The sequence below is a fragment of the Terrapene carolina genome, unplaced genomic scaffold, assembly GCF_002925995.2.
Source record: "Terrapene carolina triunguis isolate 2854851 unplaced genomic scaffold, T_m_triunguis-2.0 Scaffold58, whole genome shotgun sequence".
NCBI classification, from domain to species: Eukaryota; Metazoa; Chordata; order Testudines; family Emydidae; genus Terrapene; species Terrapene triunguis.
The window spans coordinates 28,227,470-28,255,389 of NW_020664409.1; the positions used below are offsets into that span (position 1 = coordinate 28,227,470).

The 27,920-nt window shown below is 41.9% G+C and overlaps 1 protein-coding gene across 2 annotated transcripts in view; it reads right to left on the reverse strand.

The window, feature by feature from the left end:
• Positions 1 to 27,920, reverse strand: part of TWSG1 (twisted gastrulation BMP signaling modulator 1) — a 45,008-nt gene that overhangs the window by 15,321 nt on the left and 1,767 nt on the right. For both annotated transcript variants that reach the window (XM_026661131.2, XM_026661126.2), the window contains exons 2-3: positions 26,071 to 26,235; positions 181 to 280 (exon numbers count right to left, since the gene is read on the reverse strand). In XM_026661131.2, the coding sequence (XP_026516916.1) occupies positions 181 to 280; positions 26,071 to 26,193 (223 nt within the window). In that variant the 5' untranslated portion in view covers positions 26,194 to 26,235. The remainder of the gene's footprint in view (positions 1 to 180; positions 281 to 26,070; positions 26,236 to 27,920) is intronic.

Sequence of the window (27,920 nt, forward strand, 5' to 3'; positions counted from 1 at the left end):
TTTTTTTTGCTTGGGGCGGCAAAAAACCTAGAGCTGGCCCTGCTTATAATTAGCTATTCTGCTCCCACAATGTGCTATTTATTAAAATATTTAATATAGATCCTGCCCTGAAGAATTTACAATCTAATTACAGAAATGATGCAATGAGCAGTAGTGGTAGGTAATAAATAATGAACTTACCAACACAATCACAGCACTCATCCCAAAGTGTGCCTAGGCAAAGCATGCACTCTTTGCAACAGGAACAGTTTCCTTCGCCAGGTCGGCATTGACATAGCTCCTGAAAACACAATACATTATGTTGGAGCTTTCTGAGATGTAGAATACTAATAAGTTATGACAATCTAGCAAGCATTATTTCTTTGCATTTACAAAGGAATATATTTACTATTTTAGGTTTCTTTAAGGTCAGGATATCATTTTTATCAGCAACTGGGATACTGAGCATTTAAAACAAAATCATTATGCGTAGGAGAGAATGTACCTACCATTTCTCCCATGAACACCTAGATTTACAAACTCTCTGCAGAGCTAAGTGAATATTTTTGCATCCTGGGCATGGTGTTCTAAGAGATTTTCTCTTTTCAAAATAGAAATGTGTGGTTTCTAAAATGTAACTTCTCTCAAACAACAAATAACTATAGGCAATATAAGCATATTCATAAACCTATGAAATGTTCACACAGATGCTTCATCCATGGATTCTGATAGCAACACAAGATTTGTGTACAACTTCTAAGTTTTCTTATACAATATTTGATATTTGAAAAAGGTCACTAGATTGTCACCATATTTTAATAAGCTCTTAGAAATATCTCTTTGTTGCCCTGCATGCTATTTTTAACAGCAATATTGTTTGTTAGACAGAGAAAAGACAGATACGTGGTCAAGACCAGCTTTTGATAATGACTGAGAGACATAACTTGTCTCTTCCCTTTACAGATGGCAGTGGTATTTTTGCTATCACAAACACACTACTATGATTTAGCTGAATAATTTATGGAAATAAAGTGTTTAAATAATCAAAGGGCACATTAAAGTTTATCAGAAGGATTTTTTATTCATTATTTTTTCTTTTGTAATAGAAAGTTAAAGGTGATCTACATAGGAAAAATGGGTTGTGCTTTTTTGGGGAGAGGACTCAGGCATTTTTGACACGACACCTAAGCCTGAGAGCACTGGCTGAGCTGCCCTACTGAAGAAAAAGTGCTTACAGAGTCTCTAAGTATGGAAACACCTTTGATGTATAAAGGAAGCCTGGAAAAATAAAAAGTGTTTCGCTTATTTTATTTATTTATTTTACATTAGAAACTTGCGGTTTAGTTAATCTGCTTTTACTGAATGATTGAATGGTTGGAGAACACATATAAAATTAGATCACAGCACAAGGTGAAAGCTGAACAACTGAGAGGGGAAAGGTCTTTAATTCAGATGGTCTAAGACTTGGTTTTTCATAACAATGCATTTAATTTAAACCTCAACAAACAACTTGGAAGGAAGTTCTTTTTGTTAAAAAATTCAATAATGCCACTCCTCCAATAAAAGCTGAGAAAGCTCCTCTGGGCCCCTCCAAAGACAACTCCAGCAAAATCAAGACGGACAGAAACATCAGAAATATCAATTACTAAATTAAACCAAATTAAAAAAAAAAAAAAAAAAAGGCACCACAGAAAACAAGCTTGGAACAGCTGTGGGGCCTTCTTGCTATCTTTTAAAAGAAGCAGTGAGAGGGCAGAAACCCATTTTTTAAATTCTTTACCCGTCATCGTTAAGGAACATCAAACTCTTTTGCAGAGCTACTTGAATGTATCTTGTTAAGAAAGTATTGTGGGGAGGGGAGTGTGCTTGCCACATCCTTTCAATGGTCAAGCTATTCTTGTATATATTTTCTGGTACGGCAGAAGGATGAGTTTCAATACACTCTTGATTTACAGTTAGGTGTAAACACAAGGGGTGGGGGAGAGAAGAAGGGAGTATTAGTTATTATAGGGGGCACCTTCACCCTGAACTTCAATAAGTTAAGGCTCAGATTCCCAGATAAAAAACAGGAGTATTTGTGGCACCTTAGAGACTAACAAATTTATTTGAGCATAAGCTTTTGTGGGCTACAGCCCACTTCATCAGATGCATAGAATGGAACATATAGCAAGAAGATATATATACATATAGAGAACACTCCACTTTCATCCCACCCTTCTCCTAACAGAGCAAAACACAAAACGGGCAAATGCAAATATGCACACAACATCAATGGATTTTCACTCTGTTTAACTGTGCAGAAGGTCTGAAACAAACAAACAAACAAACAGAAAAGGTACATATATAAGACCAGGTCTGGCTATATGGGGTCCATCTACCTGAGTGTACGAGGCAGAGCCAATGCAGTGCAAAGAACAGTTCAGTCCCCTTTGACCTTATTTGAAAATTACTGTGTATAATTCTTAACTTTCTATTTCCTACAAGTCAAATTACTGACGAACAGATTCTGAACATAGGGTTTTGTTTGCTTATTTACATTTCTTGTGCATTACAGAATTAAGAACTACAAAGCTTATAACCCACTGTGGTAAGAACACTAGGAAATTAACTGATGTAGAAACATCAATAAAGGTAACAATGTAAATCATATGCAAAGCTATAAAGAAACCCTTCTCCGTGCCTTTTTGTATTGGGCTCAACACCATTTGTTGAAGCAGCACTGCCAACTTAAAAAATATACCTAGTCTTAAAAACTCAGAACTCAAGAACTGAAATATCAGAAAAATGTTTCCAATTTACTTTACACATATGCCAGCACATTAGAGACTCAGTTTCACAGTTCCCCCATATGGTCATTTTTTTTCTTGTCTGTGTGGGTCTTTCAACAAAGCCACAGGACAGAGAAAAAACATTTTAAGAAATAGGAAAATGTAGTAAAGCCACAAAAATTGGAAGGGGGGACTCAATGGCAGGGCAATACCTGAAGTTACTTTTATCTCTCCCTGCATCCTTTTAACAGTGTTGACCAGCCCCTTACAAAATGGCTGCCAGTATATACTGCAGCGATGTCATTTGTTTTCATCATATGGGGTCTATACCTGCATAGCACTTACTACTATGAGAGTGTACAGAAAGAGGGTTAGTTTTGTAACTCTGACAGAGGAGCAAGAGTTCTAGGCATAGAGCAGATGTGCCATCTTGACCTCTGTGAGGAGTTAAAGGGGATTTGGAGAACTAATATTCATGTTTTAAGACAAACAATTTGGTTTTATCTTCATTAAAGATAAGCTTTATAGAAACAATGCTAGAAAGAGGATTTTGGAAGATAGTTCATTTTCTTATCCTTCTAAAATTGAATTTGTTATAGAATTTGTTTTTCTTATCCTTCTGAAGTTGAATTTGCTGTAGAATAGGATTTTTGTTAATCTTACTGTGATAGTGTCTGGTGCCTCATTCAGGTCTCAGGGCCCCATCATGCTAGGCCCTGTTCATACAAAATTAAAAGATGCTCCTTGCCCCAAAGAGTTTACAATTACAGCTGGTCATTAATTTTATGTCAGAATGATTTTCCAATAGAAAATGCAGTTTCCACAAAAATCAAAATTTTCCCCATGGAAAACTTTGATTTTGCTGGAAACATTTGGTCTTCCATTGGGAAAATGTAAATGAAAGCTCCCAAGCTTTGCGTCTCCTTGCCTGGCAAGCTACTGGGGAGCCCAGGTTTCCAGATTTCCCAAATCTGTCGCTGTCAGCCTAGCTGGGGCATTGGCAGCTGGGGTTTCCTGGTTCCACAGCTTTCCAGGCTGCCCAGGCAGCAAGCAGAAAAATTCCATTTCTCTTCTCCTAGAAGGGAATCTGAGATACTTCCTCCCGCCAAAAAAAATTAGAATCTTTTTGACTTTTCATCCCAAATCTGTACAAAACTTCTTATTCATAATTGATCCTGGAGGGGAAATTCTGTGGTCCTGTCAGCTTTACTTACCATTTAGAAACAAGACTAGAGAAAACAAGTGGATACAACAAACAGACAGGAGTAAGAACAAGCATATAGTGGAGACAATTATGATTGGTGTTTTACTGTTTTTTGTGACCGAACATGACACTGGCAACGGTTTAACTCCTTGAAAGTACAGTTGTAGTTAAAAAGACCCATGCACAAGTGGCAGTCCTTCCCACATGAAGTGCATAGATCGCTTTATGCTGAGGAAGGGATTATAATCTATACCTGCTGAGTCTGCTGCTGTTTACGACTCAGCCTCTGTGCTTCAAGATCCATATGGTGGCTAATCTCAAACTGGGTAACCCCATCATTGACTATGGCTCGCCAGCATGATCTACCTGCTGTCGATGACTCCCAGTTGTCAACGTCAATGTTGCCCTATTTCAAGTTATGCTTGAGTGTCTTTGAAGTATTTCTTCTGTTTGGTGTAGTAAAGAGCAATAACACTATACTGTCTGCCTAGCCATTGCAGAGTGTTTTGTAGATATCACATCAGAAGCAGGTTTTACAAAGAAATTTGAAGGAAGATAATCTAATAGTTTTGTTGATTTTTATGCAACAATGGAGATAGTGCTAGGGTGCTTGTGAAAAAGTCTGCCTATGAAAAGCTTCTTGGGCTAGAAAGGCTGGCATCCTTGGATAGGGACAATGGTTCAGTGACCTAAGTGCTGGAGGAATTCTAGCATGGGCCATCCTGACCACTTTATGTTCCCTTTATGCTATTCCCTTAGTAGACAGAGATCACAGAGATCTGGGACCAGATTCTAGCATTTAATATGGCAGATCCAAGCCTCATCTATTCATCAACACTCTACCCAGTGCAAAGTAGAGTGGAACAATTACCTCCTGTGTTTTACATATGCCACTCCTGTTAATACAGCCCAGAATTATGTTAGTCTTTTTTGAAACTGCATCAAATTGTTCAATTTGTGATCCTCTATAACCCTCAGATTGTTTTCAGCAGTACTACCATGTAGGCAGTTACTCCCCATTTTGTAGTTGTGCACTTAATTTTTGCTTCCTATGTGTACTACTTTGCACTTGTCTTAATTGAATTTCATTTTGTTGATTTCAAACCAATTCTCCACTTTACCAAGGTCGTTTTGAATTCTAATCTTGTCTTTCAAAGTGCTAGCAATTCCACCTAGTTTGGTGTCATTTGAAAATTTTATAAACACACTCTCTACTTCATTATCCAAGTCATTAATGAAAATATTGAATAGTACTGTACCCAGGAGAGGCGCTTGCAGGACTCCAATAGGTGTGTCCCCATTTGACAAAGAACCATTGATAACTACTCTTGGAGTACAGGCTTTCAACCAGTTGTGCACCCACCTTATAGTAATTTCATCTAAACAACATTCCCCTTGTTTGGTTATGAGAATGTCAGGTGGGGCTGTGTCAAAAGCTTTACTAAAATCAAGGTATATCATGTCCATAGACTCCCCTCATCCATTAGGCCAGTAAACCTGCCCAAGAAGGAAATTAAGTTGGTCTGACATGTATCAGAGCTGTGTTGTGGCAGTGCTAACTACTAGGCCACTCTCCCTTCCAGAACTAGGAATAAAACCCAAGATTCCCTGATCATCAACATTCTCTGCTTTCTAGCAAAAAGTTGTGCAAACCACTGACAAAGTGTGGCTAAGACCTCTAGTGGCTGAACCACATAGCAGATAACACCCTACTATTGCTACAAGTTTCTTCTTCAGCTTGAGTTCCCCTTCCTCATTACAGCCCTTTGCTTCCAAATTCCAAGGTCAGAAGTTAAAACTTTGAAATAGTAAAAGTCTTGTTTACATGACGGAGTGGAAAAACACTAAACATTTTTACTTCTTTACCTTCTGCCAAAATTTATTAAGATGCTTCTTGGCACCACTATTTCTGTATCAACTGTCTTGGGAGAGGATCACTCAGTTATACCGAAGAGTATTTAAATAAATTAATTTAATCATTTTTAAGGGTAAATGCTTATCAACATTAAAACATTTTTCTTCTTCCACTTGAAAAAACAGAAGGAAAGGTAAATTAGTACCATGCACAGCTCCCCATTCTGCCCCCTCAGAGTCTGATTGTGTGTCTTTAGGGCAGGAACTGTATATTTTTCCATATATGTTTTTCTAACCCACACTTTCAGTTCTTCAGACTGACTCATCCACACTGGATATTTGTAAATCTTTTTAAAGCAAGCTAGCATGAGACCTGGGTGAAGTAAAGCTGATTGAAAACTGTACCCTATTGATAGCTGAGGGGTGGGGAGGATACAGTGGAAAAAATATTACTCATAAGCTTGGCTACTTTCCAAACTGAACTGTTGAAGGTACATCAAAGAGTAAATTTCGCTCACAAAAATAGGTCTTTTAACATAAAAATATAGCATGAAGTGGGAAAGAGACATGTTCACACAATGAAGATATTTCTGCTCTGAAGAACAAGATTTAAAGGCCATATCTACACTACAGACTTTGGTTGACACAAGCTACGCTGAGTACAGATGCCACAGTTTGTGTATCGCTCATGCACAGTTGGCTGCTTGCGTCGGCGCCGGATGTACTCACCAAGAGTGCTTGTGTCAGTGCAAAGTGTGGTGCACCACAGGTAGGTATCCCAGTGTGCCACACACCACTGTCCGGCACAATGCCTTTTGGGAAATTTTCTCAATGTATTGTGAGAAAGAAATGATGTACCTCTGGGACCTAAAGGTCAAGTTTCCAGCATGCAACTTTCTCCATCCCATAATGCCATCCATATCCCATAAATTTTCACATTTTTTTTTAAAATCCCACAAACGTGCCTGGCACTTTTCACTGTCATCCATCTCTGACAGAAGCCAGGAGCCCGCAGAGCTCTGCGCTATTCTCATGAACATTACAACTACAGTATGCTTGATTCTTCCGTATTTGCAGACCCACAGGAAGTACTCCAACAATGGGGGACATGATGATTTCTTTGATGATAGTTTGCTAAGGGATACAGGAAAAAACAATTCAAGGTTGGTGACGGCGTTCACAGAGCAGCTGCAAACAGTAGAACGCTGCTTTTGGGCCCAAGAAAAGGAAAACTGACTGTAGGATCGCATCCTAATGCAGGTTTTGGACAACAAGCAGTGGCTACAGAACTTTTGGATGTGAAAGGCCACCCTGAACTCATGCCAGTCCTCCAGTGCTGGGACAGCAGAATGAGAGCTGCATTGATAGTGGAGAAGTGAGTGGGGATCGCACTCTGGAAGCTTGCAACACCAGATTGCTATCGGTCAATGGGAAATCATTTTGGAGTTGGAAAATCCACAGTGGACTATTAATCATCGCCTGCTAGGAAGGACTGTGACTCTTGGCAACGTGCGGAACATAGTGAATGGATTTGCAGCAATGGGGCTCCCGGAGTGCAGTTGGGCGATAGACAGCACACATATCACCATTTTGGCACCAGCCCACTAGGGTTGCCAGTTTTGGTTGGATGTATTCCTGGAGGTTTCATCACATGATATAATCTTTAACTAAAGATTAATCCTTAATTCCTGGAGACTCCAGGATAATCCTGGATAGTTGGTAATGCTACAGCTCACCTTACCACAAAGTACATAAAAAGAAAGGGCTACTTTTCTGTGGTTATGCAAGCACTGATGGATCACTGGGATGCTTCACTAATATCAACATGGGCTGGTCAGGGAAGATGCACAACACACATCTTTGAGAACACAGGACTGTTCCCATGCAGAGACATTTGTTCCCAACCAGCAGATTACCACTGCTACCAATATTGAAATGCCAGTAGTGATTGTGGGGGACCCAGGCTACCCCTTGCTCATGAAGACATACACCAGCCACCTCAACAGCACCAAAAAAGATTCCACTATCAGCTCAGTAAATGCAGAATAGCAGTTGAATGTGCTTTTGGAAGGCTGAAGAGATGCTGATAGTGTTCCCTAACTTCATTGGATCTTAGTGAGAAAAACAGCCCCATGGATATAGCTGCCTGTTGTGTCCTGCATAACATCTGTGAGGCCAAGAGGGAAGAGAAGCTGCCACCCAGGTGGAGGACAGAGGTGGAGTGGCTGTCTGCTGACCAGCGAGACTCAAGGGCTAATAGAAGAGCTCAATGTGAAGCTATGCAATTGAGGGCTATGCTTTGAAAGAGCACTTTAGCAGTCAGCCACAGTAGTGTTCTCTGCTGGACTGTCCTCTGAGCCTGAAATTTTGGGTGCTGCTAAGAAGTGTGTAGTGCTAGCTGTACATTTGTAAATACAACTAGGTGTGTTCCTGAAGCTAAGAATTATGTTGTTTTCTGTACATTTACAAGTTTGCTTTGAGTACTGCTATGCATTCTGCAACATGTGTTGTGAACTAATGAAAATAATTGTATTCTCAAAAACAGAACTTTATTGAGTGGGAAAGAAAGGCAGAAATACAATGTACAAAATAAGACAGACAATGTACTACATATTTTTAACATAAATTAACTTTAAAATTTGAAAGGCAGTAAACATTTCTATCCATTTCAGTGCAATAATGTAGTCAGTTGTGGCTACTACAAATTCCAATGGTGGTTCTCACAGGTCAGCGTATGTGAAGCTGTGGTTTTCCTTGCTGTCCCCAGGTGCGGAGTGGTAGGGGTAGGAATGCAGCCTGTGATCCCACGTGGTATGTTGGGGGGCTCTCCAACGACCGCCAAGAGTGGATTTTTGGACCTGTGGGTCAACCACAGTCTGCAGCATTTGTGTTTGCTGCCTGAGAAACCCCTGGTGCATTTCCCTCTCCTGGCCCTGCTGGGACTTCTGAGCCTTTCTCCTGTCCTCTCTTTCCTCCTCCATGCCATCAGTCGTGGTGGTCTTCCAAGCCCTTTGCTCACAATTCAATGCAGCGTTGGCTTGCAGGATCTCACAGAACATGTCAGGGTTCAAAAAAGAACTAGATAAGTTCATGGAGGATAGGTCCATCAATGGCTATTAGCCAGGATGGGCAGGGATGGTGTCCCTAGCCTCTGTTTGCCAGACGCTTGGAATGGGCAACAGGGGATGGATCACTTGACAGTTACCTGTTCTGTTCATTCCCTCTGGGTACCTGGCATTGACCACTGTCGGAAGACAGGACACTGGGCTAGATGGGCATTTGATCTGACCCAGTATGTCCATTCTTATGTCCTCCCTTGTCCTCTTCTTTCTCCTCCCCACCAGCGTCAGGCATTCTGCAGATGTGGGTGGGGGCATCCCTCAAAGCCGCCACGCCAGACGCTACTGATAAAAACAGACTGATATGCCATTGAAATTACAGTCACAATGGAAAGGGGGAAATATTTTTCACAACAACCTTCCTTTATTGCTATCAACACTTTTAAGAAGACATGCTGATTAACACTTTAGCTTTGGAGTGCCTCTGCACAGTACCGCTCTTCAACCCCAGCCATTGTGGGCATGGCCTGCCAAGGCCACTATTTTCCACAGGCAGCAGTGACTTTAGCTGGTATCTCGCTCCCGAGGGTCACAAAGGCACAGAGAATACAGCTCCTACTGATGTCCTGAAGATGCCCGGTCCCACATGCTGCTAACCTGTTTACTGCAATGGTGCCAGCCGAACTGATTGCAGGGCGGCAAGGGAAAGTGCCCTACTGCATAGGAAGAAATAAGGCAGCCATCCCTAGAAACCTTTGGGAGCGGACTGCAGAGTATCTCCATGAATGTTTCATCAACCTCTCAGGAGCATAAAAGGGATAACTGCATTCCTCCCCATCTAGCCCAAGAAGGGAATACAAAGCAGACATAAAATTTTGTCTCTGTTGTACCTCTACCTCTTCTTGTACGAGTAAAACAATGAAGAGTCGATACCTGCGTCTTGGTAACTTGGGGATGGGCCGGGCCTCACCCTTAAATTTAAACACTGTAAAGGAAAATGAATGCACACCTTTATCCAAGATCCCTTCCCTTTCATCAAACTAATCCGTGCTCAGGAAGCTAGGCTGTGGCAGAGAGTTTTGAACAGATCCTGGCTTGCAGGATGGCTGGAGCCTCCTGCTGCATCTCCTTCCCCTCCCCTCTCGCTGTTCATGGCAGGAGCCTCTTTCTCGAGCGCCTCTGAGGTATCCACAGTGCTCTGCAGGGTTCTGTGGGGTCTCCACCCAGTATGGCATGCAGTTTGTAAACGCAGCAGGTCTGCAGGGTACCACCAGATCTATTGTTGGCCTCTCTGGCCTTGTGGTATCCCTGGCGAAGTTCCTTTGCTTTCACACAGCTCTGCTGCTGATCCCTGTCGTACTCCTTTACTGCATCTTCTGTGCAATTTTTTCATAGATGTCCACTTTCTCCTCCTGGTCCATAGCTGTGCTTGCACAGCCTCTTCTCCCCACAGGCCCAGGAGATCCAATATCAACTGTCTACTCCAGGCAGAAGTGCATCTAGTGCATGGTCAGTTGGGCAGTTGCACACAAGGGTGAGCTGCTAAGTGTGCTCACCAAGGTGGGCAATCAGGAAAAGGCATTTCAAAAACACACAGGTGGTTTTTTAAAGAGGAAGTGGTGGCTTCCAGTCTCGGATGTCTGGGCAGTAGAGTTTACATTTGCGACCAGAGCAGTCACTGTTGCAGGGAACAGGGCATTGTGGGACAGCTGCTGGAGGACTGTTAGGGTTGACACAGGTCACACACTGTCTACAATCACACTGCGTCAACCTCAATAGATTGACTGTGGCTCCATACCATTTGGGGAGGTGGTTTTACTACACTGCTGTAACGAGGTGCTCATGTCAGCCAGAGACAAACTGGAGTGTAGACACTTGCACAAATAGATCAATGCAAGGCAACTTATGTCAACTTAACTTTGTAGTGTACACTAGGCCTTAGTAAACAACTGGAAAGCCTGCGTCCTTCTACAAAGGCTTTGAGAGATGCAGATATTAAATATCCTGTATTACAGACTTCAATTTCTGAGTTCAGTGAGAAACATGATCTCAAGGTATTGACAACAGCTGAAAAAGTGAATCCTTTTTCTTTTTTTTTCAACATAATTTAATATGAGAAAAATCTGTTGCAAGCAACCAGATGAAAACTATTTTGTTAACCCAATTTTATTATGTACTAGACCTACAACATATAAACAAAGTTTATTTGTGGTATAGCAAAAACACAAAGTTACAAAATATTCTTTATTCAATATTACAGTGCTGAAAAGACTTCAAAATCCTTTATAGCTGATTTAAGTGCTTAAGAAAAAGTTAACAGCAGATCATATCTTCATTGAAAAATACATCTTAAAACAGAATGAAATTACACCAGCCATGGTTGTTTCAGGCATGCAGAGTTAAGTTGACGGATAAACTCTTTTCATTTCTTGATATAATAAACTCCTTTCTTAAGGAAAGATCTTTAGTCCAAGTTTGAATTATAGTGTATTTTGTCACCTAGCTACAGCAGTCATTAAGAAATAGTGCATTTCAGTACAGAGTTCAAAGTAATTCTATACATCTGCTTAAGCTCTGGTTGATCTTACCAAAGAAGACAAAGGTGAAACATGTTTCTTTTGTTACAAGCGCCTGGGAAGCAGGGGCAGGGAAAATACTCAAGCTTTTAAAGGGTTTGCTCTTATGTTAAAGAGCTAGTGTTTAATGCTAGTATCATAATCTAATATGCATGTGTCTTTACCCAAATTCTCACACCCCTCCAAACTCTAGGACCCAGAATGGCTCCTGCTTACCACAAGCCAGCCTGGCTCCTGCCTCTGAAACCTGTCCCTTGCAGAGTGATTGTGGGAACACCCCACCAGAGAAGTTTCTAGTTCCAAGGGCTTGTTCTGTGTACTGAAGTATGTGGAGGCGTGTATTACTCTTCTAAAAGGCAGACTGGAGCCTACAGCTGGAACAGTCTGGGGTGTAATGAATGAGACCCTACCCTGCTCTAGGGCTGGGCTATATAAACAGGAAGAGGAAGCTGAGCAAGGGAGAGAGGTGGGGGAGTACAGGCCATGTAGTCTGTATTTGGCGGTGGTTTCTCTCAGACTTAAGGAAACCAGCCTCATCAGATTTGGAGTTACCAATAAGTTTGGGAGCTCTGAACCAGGGTCCTGAGATGAGGACCGTATCAGTGTATGTTGTAATTGCTCCTGTCCTGAAGCCTGGTTATATCGATGTTACAGTGCCATATCGTTAAGATTGCATGACATCACAAGTTCTGTTTAAAGGTTGTCTTTTTAAGGGCTTGTCTACTTAAAAAGCTACAGCAACACAGCTGCAACTGTGCCGCTGTAGTGCTTCAGCATAGGCACTAGCTACAGAGATGGGAAGAGTTCTCCTGTCAGTGTAGTTAATCCACTTCCCCGAGAGGCAGCAGCTAGGTTGACGGAAGAATTCATCTGTTGGTCTAGCGTCGTCTGCACGGGGGTTAAGAAACCTTAACTACATCACTCAGGGGTGTGAATTTTTCATATTTCTGAGCAACATAGCTGGGTAAATTTAACTTTTTAGTGTAGACATGGCCTCTAAAGTTGACATGCTTAGTAGTATAATTCAGTGCACCTCAGGAGGGTGCAGTGTAAGGTTGATGACCCAAATTGGGGTAATTTGAGCTATGGATTGTGGAAATACAAGCCCTGAAAAAATTACATTTTTTCAAAAGTTTCTAGGGGGGTTTTTTTTTTTTTTTTTTTTTTTTGCGCAGAGCTAGGGATCAAACTACTGATATGATGTGGGTCAAAATGGTCTTAATCTACCAACTTTTACCCAAGGTAGGGCCTGGCACCCACTAAAACTTTGGAAAATGCAAATTGAGAACAGTGTTTAAGAAAGTGTATATTTTGTGTACATTGTGCATACACCAATACAGAAAAATAACTAAAGGCTACCATTCCCACCATTTTACATGCTTGAAAGCTCAACTCTTGTACATGCTCTAAAATCCAAAAGGTTAATCTGATTTCTTTCAAATCTGGTGTGCTTTTTGGGTGTGCACGGTAGCATTAGTCTTTCAAGATTGGAATCATTTGACAGAGGAGGGTCCTGAGTTACAGGCCCTCCAAAAAAACAGTTTTCTTTTGCTGTCTTGTACTTTAAAGTGAGAGAGGTACTAATGACTGGATGAATCATAGACCTTGTTGAGATTGATGGTTGTGAACACACCCTTCCATTAATATAGCTAAGGATAAGTTAATCACCAGCCTCTATCTAAGACAGTGGTTCCCAAACTTTAGCAACCTGTGAACCCCTTTCACTAAAATGTCAAGTCTCGTGAACCCCCTCCAAAAAATGAATATTTCCAGGGATTTTCTCCTTTACCTGAGTATAAATTATAAAAGCAGTGCTCTTGGAAATATAAAATTTGTTTTTATAAGATGCTTATTATACACTATTTATTATTATTTATCATTACAGTATTTTTATTACATTATGAAAACGGCAATGCTCTTCCAATATCTCACTTTCGTAGCTTGTATCACTTCGAATAAGCCTGTTATAAGACAAGGCTCCTATGTTTCATCAAGGAGTATCAGATGTGAAACAGCATGAAGGTATTTAAGAAGCCAACTCAAAGAGTTCCTCCTACACAAGCATTCAGGTCTTGAGCAGTCCAGGCAAACGACACACGTTACAACAAAGCTTAAACGTGATCTTCATAATAATCTTTAAAACAATACTAGCTGCGTATTTAATTTTAAAAACAGCAAAAAATATCCACCTCCCTTTCCATTTCTTATAAGGAGTCTTGAAGTTTAAATCTCCTCAGTGTGATAGATATGCTTGCTTTCATCTGCTTAGCTCTCGGAAGTCCAGGGGCTCCGGGCTGCTGGCCCCGTGCTGCCCGGGGTCCCAAGGGACAGCTCTATCCGCCATTAGGGAATTTTTTCCCCCTAGAACCCTCTGTAACATTTCGCAAACCCCCAGGGGTTCACGAACCCCAGTTTGGGAACCACTAACCTAAGACAAAAGGAGGTCTGGACTGAGTGTTCTGTTAATTGAATTCTGTGATTCATTCAGTCACTACTACCTCTCACTTTAACAGTAAAAGGCAGCAAAAGGAAACCATTTTTTGTGTAGTCTCCAAGGATTATGGTGCACACGCACAAATAAAGAGAAACATTTAAGAGGGTTTCTAGGCAGCCACTTCATGCTTGTCTCTTGCCTGGGAATTTCAAGGAAATATGCCAATGTCATTGCCCTGGTGAACAACCTGCCACTGCCATTTCTAGTCCAAGCCTTTGTACACCTGGACAATAAAAATTTAATAACTCATTGCTTGCGACAAACTATCTGTCATAACAATGGGGTTTTTTTTATTTTAAAGGAAGGTTTACTATGAACACAGAATAGTCAGCAAATTTTCTAACCAAAACTGTTGTTCTACTGGGTGGGGAGGAACTGGAGACAGAGGACTATGTGTATGTGGGGAACTGGGAGAGTGGTTGTGGCTATGGAAGAGGTGGGAAATATGGACCCTTCATTTGCACGGTTGAGAATCTGTATTTTATTAGCCCTTGTGGGCGCAGGGGAGGTAGGATGGGGGGAGAGATAGTGTTTCTGAAGATACACACTGCAGAGGTTTGGTACAGACCACGCAGGTACCTTGATCACTGAAGGAAAAGAAATGTTTATGCTGCCAGGTTTGCCAAAGGGTGGACACTTGGCAATTCCTGGGTTACCAGGCTGAAGAAGTCTGCAGGAGAGCAAGGAGTACATCATGACATGGGGATGGCTCATTTGGATGTGGTTTGCCCACTCTGCAGTGTCTAACCCGTGACATAAGAGATTGTGAGCTACTGGACACTGTGATGATTCACTTGGGTGGAAATGATCTGGGCCTTACTCCTGGTGTTCACTTCATACAATGTATGAGAACAGATTTGTACCACAGTGATTTGTGTCCAAGAACTATGGACAGTATGTGACAGTTTTCTCTGATTCAGATGAAGTTCTGCATAATTGCTAGTGATACTATGAAAACTATTAAATGTTGGAAGAACAATAATTGGGAAACTGGAGAGTCCATGGCTGACCAGAAAATGTACATCGTATGGCACAGACCCATTACAAGCTCTGATACATCATTGTTTCTCAGAGATGGGGTACATCTATTGGACAGAGCTCAGAGGATCTTTCTCTCAAACATAAAACTCAATATTTTGGAACAGAAACCCTGTCTGTGATTTCTTGCACCAGCCATGCCACGAACTCCACCCTGCAATCATTCTGAAACATGATCAGGAACACCATTCCACTGTAATGTAGCTGTCGTTTGCGCCAGGAACTGCATGTCAGTCAGGTGGGAGGGTGGGGAGTAACAGCAATAGAAATGTTTGTACAGCAAGGAGTGAAGACTTCAGGGAGATGCATTCCTGCTTCTGAGGATGGGGGTGGGAAGAGAGAGAGAGGGAAGATAGAATGAAGTAAATTGGTCAGGGTATGGCTGGGGAGATACGCCAAAGCAGGGCCCAGTTGCTGGGGGCCGTAGGAGGAGGGTGGGCCGGCTGCCTGCCTGGGTGTGCAAATTGCAGGACATGATATCCTCAACTGCCTAAGTGACTATGAACTCTTACCAACCCCATATCTTTTCCTTTTAAAAAAACTAGGAAATTCAACAGCAAAGAAGTGTTAATAAAGAGTTAAGGTTGCTTAGTGGTATGTCATCCTCTTGCAGAAAGTTGAAGTGAGCAAAATTCAACTTCTGAAAACCAGGAAATACACAGTTAAGGTTGCCCTGGCAACCTTAACTCTGCCCTCTTTCAGCAATGCCTGAATATGCCTCTTTAACACACATACCTTTACTCTGCCACCCACACGCTTGCTGAAATGTACAAGCTCTTCACTTCCTTTTACAATCCATTTCACTCTCATCCACAGAATTCTATCAACACTATAAAGGACAAAAAGAGAAAATAAAGGTTTTCCACTTCACTTTACCTCTGTTCTTCTGGAGTTGGGAGAGGCCATTGGGAATTATTTGCATACACTCCAGGGGCAATCAGTGTGTTAGCTGTACCTACAGTAAATGGTACAGGCAACAGCTGGGTCCGCTTGGTAAAGGTGTGTTTCTGATATGAGGATGAGGGAACTATTTTGAGGTGTGTGACAGAGCTGTGATTCTGATATGAGGAGATATATGTTGTGACAGATCCAGACCAGTGGGGTACAGGAGTCTGGTAGAGGGCAAATATACTGGTCACTGGATGAGTAGTTTTCTGTTCCCTGAGTGACCAGAGCAGGGGCTGCACTAGAGTAATCAGGAACCTGCTAGAACCAGTTAAGACAGGCAGGCTAATTAGGACACCTGGAGCCAATTAAGAAGCTTCTAGAATCAATTAAGGCAGGCTAATCAGGGCACCTGGGTTTTAAAAAGGAGCTCACTTCAGTTTGTGGTGCGAGTGTGAGGAGCTGGGAGCAAGAGGTGCAAGGAGTTGAGAGGGTGTGCTGCTGGAGGACTGAGGAGCACAAGCGTTATCAGACACCAGGAGGAAGGTCCTGTGGTGAGAATAAGGGAGGTGCTTGGAGGAGGCCATGGGGAAGTAGCCCAAGGAGTTGTAGCTGTCATGCAGCTGTTACAGGAGGCACTATAGACAGCTGCAGTCCACAGGGCCCTGGGCTGGAACCCGGAGTAGAGGGCGGGCCTGGGTTCCCCCCAAACCTCCCAATTGACCTGGACTGTGGGTTCTTCCAGAGGGGAAGGTCTCTGGGCTGTTTCCCAACCCACATGGTGAATCTCTGAGGCAAGAAAATCCGCCAATAAGCGCAGGACCCACCAAGATAGAGGAGGAACTTTGTCACACTGTTTTGCACCCTCCCATGTGTGCAAGCAAAGAGAAGAGCTGCATGTGTATCTTCAGGATCCAGTATGTATAATTTCAATGCAGAATTGTGTATGCTATATAATTAGCAGGGCACAGGGGTTTTATTACAAAGGGCGTTGTCAGTAGCAAGTTGGGATATGGGAGCAGTCTGCATGCACTCATGTACAGTGAATGTGGTTGGTATCAGGCACAGCTGTACTGAATGGTGGGGGCAGTAGTTTGCTCTGCTTGGTATAGGTGTGTTTGCAAGATCTGGGGATTACTTTGAGGTGTGTGACAGCGACTGTGATATGAGATCTAGGTTTTCCACCCTCATATGTAAACAAAGGGAAGAGCTGCTTATATACTTTTAGGACCCAGTATGCATCATTTCAATGAAGAATTGTGTAGGTTATGTCAGTAGCAGGGCACAGGGCTTTTATTACAAAGGACATTGTCAGGAGTAAAGTGGAATACGAAAGGATTCTAATGTTTTAATGATGGTTAAGTGAAAGTATAGGTTGAAATGGTACCTATGAGTAAGGCTAGGTTTTAATCATGGGTACTTTTTAATAAAAGTCATGGACAGGTCACAGGCAATAAACAAAAATTCACAGCCCGTGACCTGTCCATGACTTGTACTATAGAACCATGACTAAATCTTGGGTGCTCTGGGACAGGGGGTGGCCTGGGGGCGCCGCGGGTGCTCGAGGGGGAGGGGGCGGTGGCACGAGGCCTGGGACCTCTGCTGGTGCTGGGGGGGTGGCGGACAATGGTGCGCAACCCGGGACCCACGCTGCTGCTGGGGGGGAGGAGGGGGTGGCAGCCTGAGATGGAGAGGGGCAGCGGCTGAGACTGCCCCAACAGCGGCCGGTGCGGCTGGCCCAGAAGTTGCCTAAGCTGCCCTGGGGCCTACCACACTACCCGCTGCAGAAGTCACGGAGACCCTGGAAAGTGATGGAATTCGTGACCTCCGTGACAGACTTGCAGCCTTACCTATGAGTAAGTGTCATCATAATCGGCGATGCCTCGATTTGAGGATGATCTCTATCACAGATTTACGTATGGGTCCTGAGATGACTCAGGAGTCTGATCCTGGAACCACAGATCCGCCTGCAGTAGGTACAGACATTTTCTGGAGGGTCATCTGCCTGCTGGGAGAAAGTTCTTTTTACTTCCTTCTCTCTCTCTTTTCAGCTTCAAGGGCAAGGCGCTTAATCCTCAAAGCGAGCCACTGCCTGACAGAGGATGTGGCACCACTGAGGTCAGTTGGTGGCTTGCTCCTCCCAGCTTGTGATGTCCACATTAGTTTTCTTGAGATACGCTTTCAGTGTGTCTTTGTAGCGTTTCCTCTGATCACCCGGGATCTCTGATCATGGGTGAGCTGAGAGTAGAGGACTTGTTTTGGGAGGCTAGAGTCTGGCATCCGCACACAATGTCCAGCCCAGCAGAGTTGGTGCATGAGGATCATTGCTTCAATACTGGTGACATTGGCATCAGTGAGGATGCTGGCATTAGTGCAGAGATCTTCCCACTTGATGCGAAGGATCCTCTGGAGGCATCGTTGGTGATATCTCTCCAAACTCTTGAAGTGCTGTCAATAGGTCACCCAGGTTTCCCATCCATAAAGTCTCGGGAGCAAAATCAGGACCTGTACATGGCCTTCTTCGATTTGATAAAGGCCTTCGACTCCGTTAATCATGAAGCCCTATGAAAGGTGCTGGCCAAATTTGGCTGCCCTCCAAAATGTATTAAGATCCTAAGGCTTCTCCATGATCAGATGACTGCCACCGTTCTCTGTAATAGCCTGGACATGGACCCTTTCGTCATTAAAACTGGGGTTAAGCAAGGATGCATTATTGCCCCAACCCTGTTCTCCATCTATTTAGCAGTCATTTTGGTCCTTGTTAAAGACCGCCTCCCCAATGGAGTTGACATCCAATACAAAATGTATGGGCATCTTTTTCATCTTCGACTCCGCTCAAAGTCTAAAGTCCTCAGGGCATCCATTATTGATCTTCAGTATGCTGATGACTGTGCCATCCTCGCACACACTGAGAATGACCTTCAGTCCACACTGGATTTTTTTGTACAAGCTTACTGAAGCATGGGATTCTCACTCAATATTGAGAAGACTAAAGTGCTCCATCAGCCAGCTTCAGGCCTTGCACATGACCCACCACAAATCACCATAGAGGGACAGACTTTGGAGAGAGTCGAGTACTTCTGTTACCTCAGTAGCCAACTTTCTCAAAACACAAAAATTGACAGTGAGATCTAGCACAGGATCTAGTGCACAAGGGCGTCCTTTGGGAAACTGCTCTGATGCATTTTCAAAGACTGTGACCTACAGAAGCACAGCAAGATCCACGTCTATAAGACAATTGTTATTCCTACACTCCCTTATGTATGCAAAACCGATGAGTAAGTGTAAGGGAGATGTAAAAGACTGTGATGCAGTTCTTAAAGTGGAGATGTGTGGTATTCTTTCTGGGGAGCTGGCAAAGTATATGACTGTACACCAGGATCTGGAACCTCCTGAATCTTATAGTACCAATGCATATTGAGGCATTGCTTGAAGAGAGTAGAGGGAAGATGAAGAAGGCTATCGTATTTTTTTCCTTTTTGTGCTTTAATAGTGTTAGATGGAATCTTGTAGGCAAGAGTGAACTGGCTGCAAAAGGAAGTAAAGAGCTTGTACATTTCAGCAACTGTGGGATTGGCAGAACAGAATGAAAGGAAAGATGGATACCATCCTACATGAACAACAATCTGGATTTAGACAAGGGAGATCATGCACAGATGCCATTTTCACCCTGGGACGAATTATTGAGAATACAATTGAATTCCAAGGCAGTCTTGCCATCAATTTTGTGGACTTTCAAAAGGCATTTGCCAGTGTAAACAGAGAAACAATGTGGAAAATTGTGGAACAATATGGAATTCCAACAAAATTAATTAACATTATGAAGGCATTCTACACCAACTCAAAATGCTGCATTAAAATGGATTGAATAAGCCATTCAGGATCAAGACAGGTGTAAGGCAGGGGTGCGTCCTGTCTCCTTTTTTTGTTTAAGCTAGTCATCGACTGTGGATTAAAACAACGCAACAGTGATACATATGTCCTAAAATGGAACAATTCAAGGCTATTTGGTTTAGACTTTGCTGACGACATCACTCTTATCAAGTAAGATGCCAAAGGACTACAAACATGTACAAACCAGGTCAAAGTAGTAATGGAGAAGATAGGTTTGAGATACAATGCAAAGAAATGTAAAGTCATGTTAATGCAGACTGTAGGGACAGAAATCAAAACTGAAGAGAAACTGGAGAAGCTGGACAATTTTATGCATCTTGGAAGTACCATCAGCCAAGATGGTACTAGTTCTGAGGAAATAAGAAGAATCGGGAAGGCAAACGCTGCATTTGGAAGACTCAAAAACATCTGGCAACTCAAAAACATCTCCCTCAAGACAAAACTGAACATGTACAAAGCAATTGTTATCGCCATCACAACATATAGCAGAGAGACATGGCAATTTATCAAGAAAGAGACACAAAAGCTGGATGCATTTAATCACAAATGTCTGAGAAGAATATTTGGAATAACATATAGAGATAGGAAGACGAATGAAGAAGTCAGACAAGGCACCCTCTCACAAATCTACAAAAAAAGACATCAGTGGCTGGTACATGTGCTCAGAATGGAAAAAGAACACTTACTAAATATCACCCTTGAATGGAAGCCAGAAAACGCAAGAAGAAAGAGAGGAAGGCCGCGAATAACATGGAAACAAACAGTTCTGAATGACATCAAGCACTTCAACATGAAATGGGAAGATTTGGAGAAAAGGGCAGTTGACAGGCAAGGATGGCAAATGTGGGTAGCCCAATGTGCAGCAAAGCACAGGATGGACTAAGGACTAAAAGTAAGGGGTTGGCAGAGCAGAAGTTGCATAGGCAACCGCAAACTGTGTTTTAATTTCGCTCAACTCAACTTTCTGCAAAGGGATGACATACCACAAAGCAACCCTTACCTCTGCATTAACATAGGGGGTTTCTTTGCAATTGAAATAAAAGAGGGGATAAGTTACTTTGTTCATGTGTGCTGGCTTCTCCTTGACCCAGGCTTTTAGAGCAAAACTATTGCTGCCCCATCACGGGAAATGAAGGTGGGCACACCTGCAGTGCCACACCAGGCCACAAAAGAGCTCATAGGGACTGCACACACCTGTTCAAAGGGACACAAGCCACCTAGCATGTCTCACTCTGAGCACAGAGGCAGAGAGTCATCATCCACGAACTGACAGCTAATTTGATATTTATTATTTTATTTTTAGGGACACCTGTAAAGCATATGGACTGAACTCCCACTCCCTGAAAAAGAAGCTGTTTGCTTTAGCATCTTATGACTTCAATTGCTGACTCTACTAAAATTTCATCAACATGGGAAGGATCTTCCAGTAATGGGTAACAGCTGGCTAACTAAGGTACATGCATGACTGCAGAAATTTAGCTTCATAGTCTTACACTGCTTATTTTCTTAAAAAACAAAACAGCCCTGCACACACATACGCACACACAAAAGCTAACCCTCAACTCCTCAGATACAAGACTGTTAAATCTTTGTGGCTTGTAAACATTTAAGATATAAAGTCCCAAGTTAATTTATTATAATGTTTGTTTAGAGGAAAGACTAAAGGGATACAAAATTCTAGCCAGCAAACCAAGGGCACAAATGAAGCAACTGTACTTGAAATATACAAGAAAAGCTTTATGAATATGAAGTTGTTGATCTCATGCTCTTTTCTGTTATGGTTCTAACAAAATAAATATTTATTTCGGGACCACCCTTAAGCACTGCAGCTTGTAAGGAGTGGTAGTAATGACTGTATTGCCTTCCAGCCATGCTGGCAAAAATATTTACATAACTATGTGCTACATATGAGAGAGAACATGTGTTTTTTTTCAGTATTTCTTCAGTCCAGGTGGCCTCACTATTTGAACATTAAAATGACAAATATTCACATGCTGCAGCAGTACCCCAGTAATATTAAAGAGACATTATCCATATTCCAGACCACAAGTTTTACCTATTTTATGGCTGTTCTACTTTGATAGGGAAAATCCTTTATATTTCAGATTCAATATCTAGTAGTTTTACTTATTTAAGTTCACAATTCCATTACCAAGAAAATTTTAAAAAAATGTAAAGTTACAACCTCCACCCCAACTCTTAGGCTTGGTCCACACTGGGGCGGGGGATCGATCTAGGAAACACAACTTCAGCTACAAGAATAGCGTAGCTGAAGTCGACGTTTCCTAGATCGAACTAAGTTTACTTACTTCGGGTCCACGCGGCGCAGGCAGGCTCCCCCGTCGACAGCACTTCCTCCTCTCGGCGAGCAGGAGTTCCGCAGTCAACGGGGGACCGCTTCTGGGATCGATTTATCGCGTCCAGATGAGACGCGATAGATCGATCTCTACCCGCCGAATCAGGCGGGTACTGTGGACCTAGCCTTAGACTCAGGGCTCAGTCAGAAATAATACATATCTCGCATTCAAACACTAGTCCCAGAGCTATGCTAATATCTTAAGTGCTGGTGCTGCGGAAGCATAGAAGCAAATAAAAGATGATATGATGCTTTAGAGGTACAGTCAAGACTTTAAGAGTTATTCTATTCATGAGCTGTTTTATGTTTGCACCCAAGTTATCCCTTCACTGTTCCTACCTGATACTGAAGCACATCATTCCTGTTCATAAGACGAAAGCAGACAAGCAGAGTAGATGAACAGCTCATGTATTCCTCAGTTGTAGAGACACCCTAAATTACTGTAGGGTCTCAGCACAATTGCACATATTTTGCATTCTTCATTTTGGGGAGCAATTTTAAAGGGATAGAGATGACCATGTGAATTTAAAAGCAACATAAAGGTAGGTTAAATGTTGGGCCTCTAAAGCTCAACAGTAACCCTATGTACTCCATTAAAACCAGATGAATGCTTGAGAGGGAGAAATCAGTGTTTTGACAACTTAAATGGACAACAGGAAGGGGGAAAAAGTCTTATTTTCTAATATAAGGCCTTGTCTAGACTTGGAATTTGCTCTGAATACCCATCATTGTTGCTGCACTGGTGCTAACTCTAGTGCAGAAAGGCACAGCTGCTATTTGTACAGGGGGAGCGTAACTCTATTTCAAGCAGGGCTAACCTCCACTAGTGCAAACAGCAACTAGGCCTCTCTGGGCTGGAGAACATAGCTACACCAATCGCTGTACAGTAACTCCTCGCTTAAAGTCATCCCGGTTAATGTTGTTTCATTGTTACGTTGCTGAACAATTAAGGAACATGCTCGTTTAAAGTTGTGCAATGCTCCCTTCTAACGTCCTTTGGCAGCTGCCTGCTTTGTCCACTGCTTGCAGGAAGAGCAGCCCATTACAACTAGCTGGTAGGGGATAGGAACCAGGGTGGACCGGCAGCCCCCCTATCAGCTCCCCGCTCCCAGAGGTGAAAGTAAGCCGGTATACCCCGGTACAGCGTACCGGCAAGAGTCGATGCGCCGTACCGGGGTGGCCCGGCTTCCCCAGGCGGCAATTTAAAGGGCCTGGGGCTCCCAGCAGCAGCTGGAGCCCCAGGCCCTTTAAATTGCCGCCAGAGCCCTGCTGCCGGAGCCCTGGGGTAGCAGCGGCAGCTGGGGGCTCCGGCAGCGGTTTAAAGGGCCCAGGGCGGTAGCAGCGGCCGAGCCTTGGGCTGTTACCCCGGCGGGGGAGGGGGAGAGCACTTACCGGTACAGGGAGGGCTGGGGCTGGCTCTGACCCCCCACATCCCCGCCCCTTCCGCCTGAGGCCCCGCCCCTTCTGGGGGCCAGAGCCGGCCCCAACCCAGCCCCATACCAGTAAGTCCCTATTTCTACTTTCACCCCTGCCCACTCCCCTAAGTTCCCTGTGCAGCAGCTGCCCAGCAGGCTAGCAATTGCAGCTGTCCCTTTCCCCCAATGCCATGTGCTGCTCCTGCCCTCTGCCTTGGAGCTGCTCCCCGAGACTCCTGCTTGCTGTGCGGGGGGGAGAGGAGGAAAAGGGGGGCTGTCAGGGTGTCCCCGTCCCCGCTGCTCCTGCACCCCGCTTACCCCATCTTCCATAGAGCAGGGGGGACACACAAGGGAGGGAGCTTGCTGGTAGCAGCTGGTCTCAGCAAGCTGATCTAATTAACAAGGCAGTGTACTTAAAGGGGAAATGCGCATCTCTCTCTCTCACACACACACACACACACACACACACTCTGTGTGTGTCTCTGTCTGCGATGCTGTCTCCCCTCTCTCCATTCCTGCTGCCTTGTAGAGTGAGAGAGTTAACCCTTGAGGGCTCAACCAATTGCTAGTTCATCATTTAGCAGTAAGGCATTCCCTGGGAAATATCCCACCCTCTGACTCCTCCACTCAACCAAGCTTCACAATCATCATCACCGTGTACCAGTATTAAATTGTTTGTTTAAAACTTATACCGTGTGTGTGTATGTATGTGTGTGTGTGTGTGTGTGTGTGTGTATATATAAAAAATTAGTCTTTGGTGGAAAAAAAATTCCCTGGAACCTAACCCCCTCATTTACATTAATTCTTATGGGGAAATTGGATTCGCTTAACATCGTTTTGCTTAAAGTTGCATTTTTCAGGAACATAACTACAACATTAAGTGAGGAGTTACTGTAACTCATGCATATCCACAATTTGCACAAGGCCTAAGAAGGCATTACAAACTATGAAATGTAAATTTTTTAAAATTAGATCTTAGTAGATGACAGGGTCAATTCAAGACAACGCACATAAGCATTTGCTATGGTTCTCTAAGTCACAAGTCTTTGAAACTGAAGTTCTTTCAATTTTATGGTTCTATTTTCAGGGATGCTAAGCACCCACAATTCCAATCACCATCAGTAAGAGGTGTAAGTGCTCAATGCCTCCGAGTATCCGGACCTTTACTAATTAGGCATTTTAAACTGTTTTACCCTACCAATTATTACCAAAACAAATAAGTTGTTAGAGAACTTTACAGTAACTAGTTAGATTTCAAATGCACTGTACATTTTAAAGTTATAATTGGTATATTCCTTTTAAAGAGGTTTCAAGTGCAGTTTTACTCAGAAATGAGACAATAAAAATGATTTTTACAACACATCAGCTCTCTGTAGGCACTGAGTCCCATCTGGTAGCTTTACTAGCAAAAGTAACTTTTTTACTTTAAACAAAACCAAACCCCACTCCTGTTAGCACTTTTCTAGCTCATCCATTATTCACAGAATTATTAACTAGTTTCCAGATGCAGCAACTTACAGTACTAGAGGCAATGCAGGAGCCAAAAAAAACAGTTTGGTTTTCAGATCCCAGTATGAACATGCATGTTTGGCAAAGGTTTTTATTTGTAAACTGTGCAAATTTTATATGGAAGTCAATGAAACAAACATGGAAACTCTTGATGTTGTTTTTAGTCACTTTTAAGACTACAGCATACTTTAAGTAAGCAGACAAAATACATTGCAGACAGGAAATGAGGGAGAGGAGAGAAAATGTCATAACTTCACTCATCTAAAACCTGAGGTTAATTGTAAAAAGCATCGTGCTCCACTGCCTGCAATTTCTGACGCCAGTACATCATCCTGAGCTGAGGTGCACATTAAGAATTCCTGGCCATCATTTCCAGCTGCCATATTTCTACAGCTGTCACAAAGCAAAATTTAAAGATTTCCTTATGCATCTAGGAACCCTAAGAAGTTTCCATGTCTACATGAGACAGTTTTAAAGAGCTTTAGGAGCCTCATGGAAAACACTGAAAGCATCCTAATTTAAAGAAGCAAACTTAATGCTGATGTAGGTTTTCTGTAGTTCTCTTCTTTCCTACTAACATTATTAAAAGCGTATCTGTTATAACCCAGATGAAAAAAGCGTAACTGGTATCTGTTATAACCCAGATGAAATTAAAATCTTTTGTTAGCAGAACAGATTTCAGAAAAAATACAAACCACACCTCTTATGTCACAAACAAAGGAATCCACCTTCATCTGCTTTAGAATGTACAGGAGTCAAATGAACTCTGGTTTTTAAATTTGGAATTAATGTTTTCACGAAACCATTCTTAGCAATAAAAATAGAGAAAATATGTCATAGAAATATACTTGCTTACAAAGAGAATGAGGATTCAGCTGCCATTCAAAGTACTAATAAGCAGCTAAGCAAAATAAAGTTTGTTTTTTATTTCAGCATATTTCAGTATCATTGGATATTGTCTATTTAAATCACTGAATCTATTTGAAAGACTTAAAAACAAATTCTGAAACTAAGTCTTTAGGGTAAAGAAAGGAAATACCTGTATCAGACATTTACTGACATCACTAGCACAGAGAGCCTTATTGCAGCCCATTGATGGTGGAATCCATAATAAGAACAGCAGGATAGTTACTATAGGCACTGTGACGTACTGTGACCTCATGATTTCCTGCAGGCAGTCAATTTCTGGAATCTCCAAGCAGCACTGAAATAAGAAAAAGCAACTGAAAATACTGTATTTGCTGGAGTGGAAGCCAAATCCTTTTTGTTTTTCTCATGTAATTCCTTTAAACCAATTTTAAGGGCTTTGCAGGGTGGAGTGATTTAAATCAAATTGAAAATTGTGAAATCAATGTGAAGTTATGCTGCTGAACATTAAACTTTATAATAAATTAAAATATAAGCATGTGGGTTTTCTTAATTGCCACTACTGATTAGGGAATCTTATTTGAATGTTATAAATCTGCTGTATGCAAAAAAAATGTTTTCAAAGTATTAAAATTAAGGCCCTGATCTTGCAAACCCCAAAACCAGCTATGTTACTTTTCTCACACAAATACACTTAAAGTATGTACACAGGTGTGCGTAGCATCAAAAGCTAAAATTGTATTTTTACTAAAAACTTCTTAGTGGCATGAAATCTTTATCACTTCAAAACAAAACCGCTTCAGTGTTAACAATAAGATGTTTAGACTTTCAATACATTAACAATACACACATGCCAACATTTCAAAAAAAAAGGAGCCTAAAGTTAGGTTCCTAAACCTGTACCTTAAACACTTGAAGGTGGGATTTTTCAAAAGCACATAAATGACTGGAGTGAATGAGACACGTGCACCTAAAATTGGAGGAATATAGCTTGGTCAAAGAATTTCAGCTTCCTTCACTTCTGGAAGTTCAGTATATCATAGATGATATGGTTTTGCAAATACTACGTGTTTGACTTCAATATTTATGTTATCAAAATAGTTTATGGACCCCAATCACAAACTAGGACCCCATTCTGGCAGGCACTGTACAAATACATAACAAGGAGCTTAGAATGAGCTTGTATTGTTCTTATGGTAAAGATGTTAATGAGGCCCTGGATTTGTCTTGTTCAGCATTTATGAACCTTTTAGTAGAAAAACAATTCTATGTAAACTAAAATTCTACTAGCAGTTAGGAAACTAATTAAAAAAAAACAAGTACAACATATCCACTCGAGCAATTTAACACTATAAAATGGGAAGAAATTAAATAAATACCAATATATAAATAAAAATGATTTCAATATAGAATATCATTTAAAATTAATAGTTATTTTTTAAATTAAAAAAAAAGCATTATTTGTATCCAGAGTTTTGGGGGGCTTCCCCTATTCATTCCAGGGGCATATACAAAGAACAGAGGATCTTTCACACAATCAAGAGCCATTTACTTTCACTGTGTACATAATAATGTTTTGACATACATAAAGCTTGATGTTTTATCATAAATTATAATCTAGATTTAACAATAAATATCTTAATCAAAAATGGCAGGAACTAAAATAAATATATGGTAAGTAAACAAGTACTTACTTTACAAAGGAGAAGCTCTAATAGATTAGTGAATAAAGATATGTTTTAACACAGCACCAAATTGTTTCAATGCCATCAATCTGGATTTAGTCATTATATATCAAAGGGCTTCTGAATACACAACTGGATAGATGTCACTAATATGAATACACTGCGATGGAGTTATATTAATAATTTAATACAGATGTGTGTTGTGGGGTGAGTGGCTAACAATTTCCATGCTTCACTGCTTATTCTTAGTTGCCACTTATCCTTTCAATCTACATTTTCACTACACCCCATTTTCTGCTTGCCCTCAAAACTTTCTCACTGGCTGTCTTCATTCCTT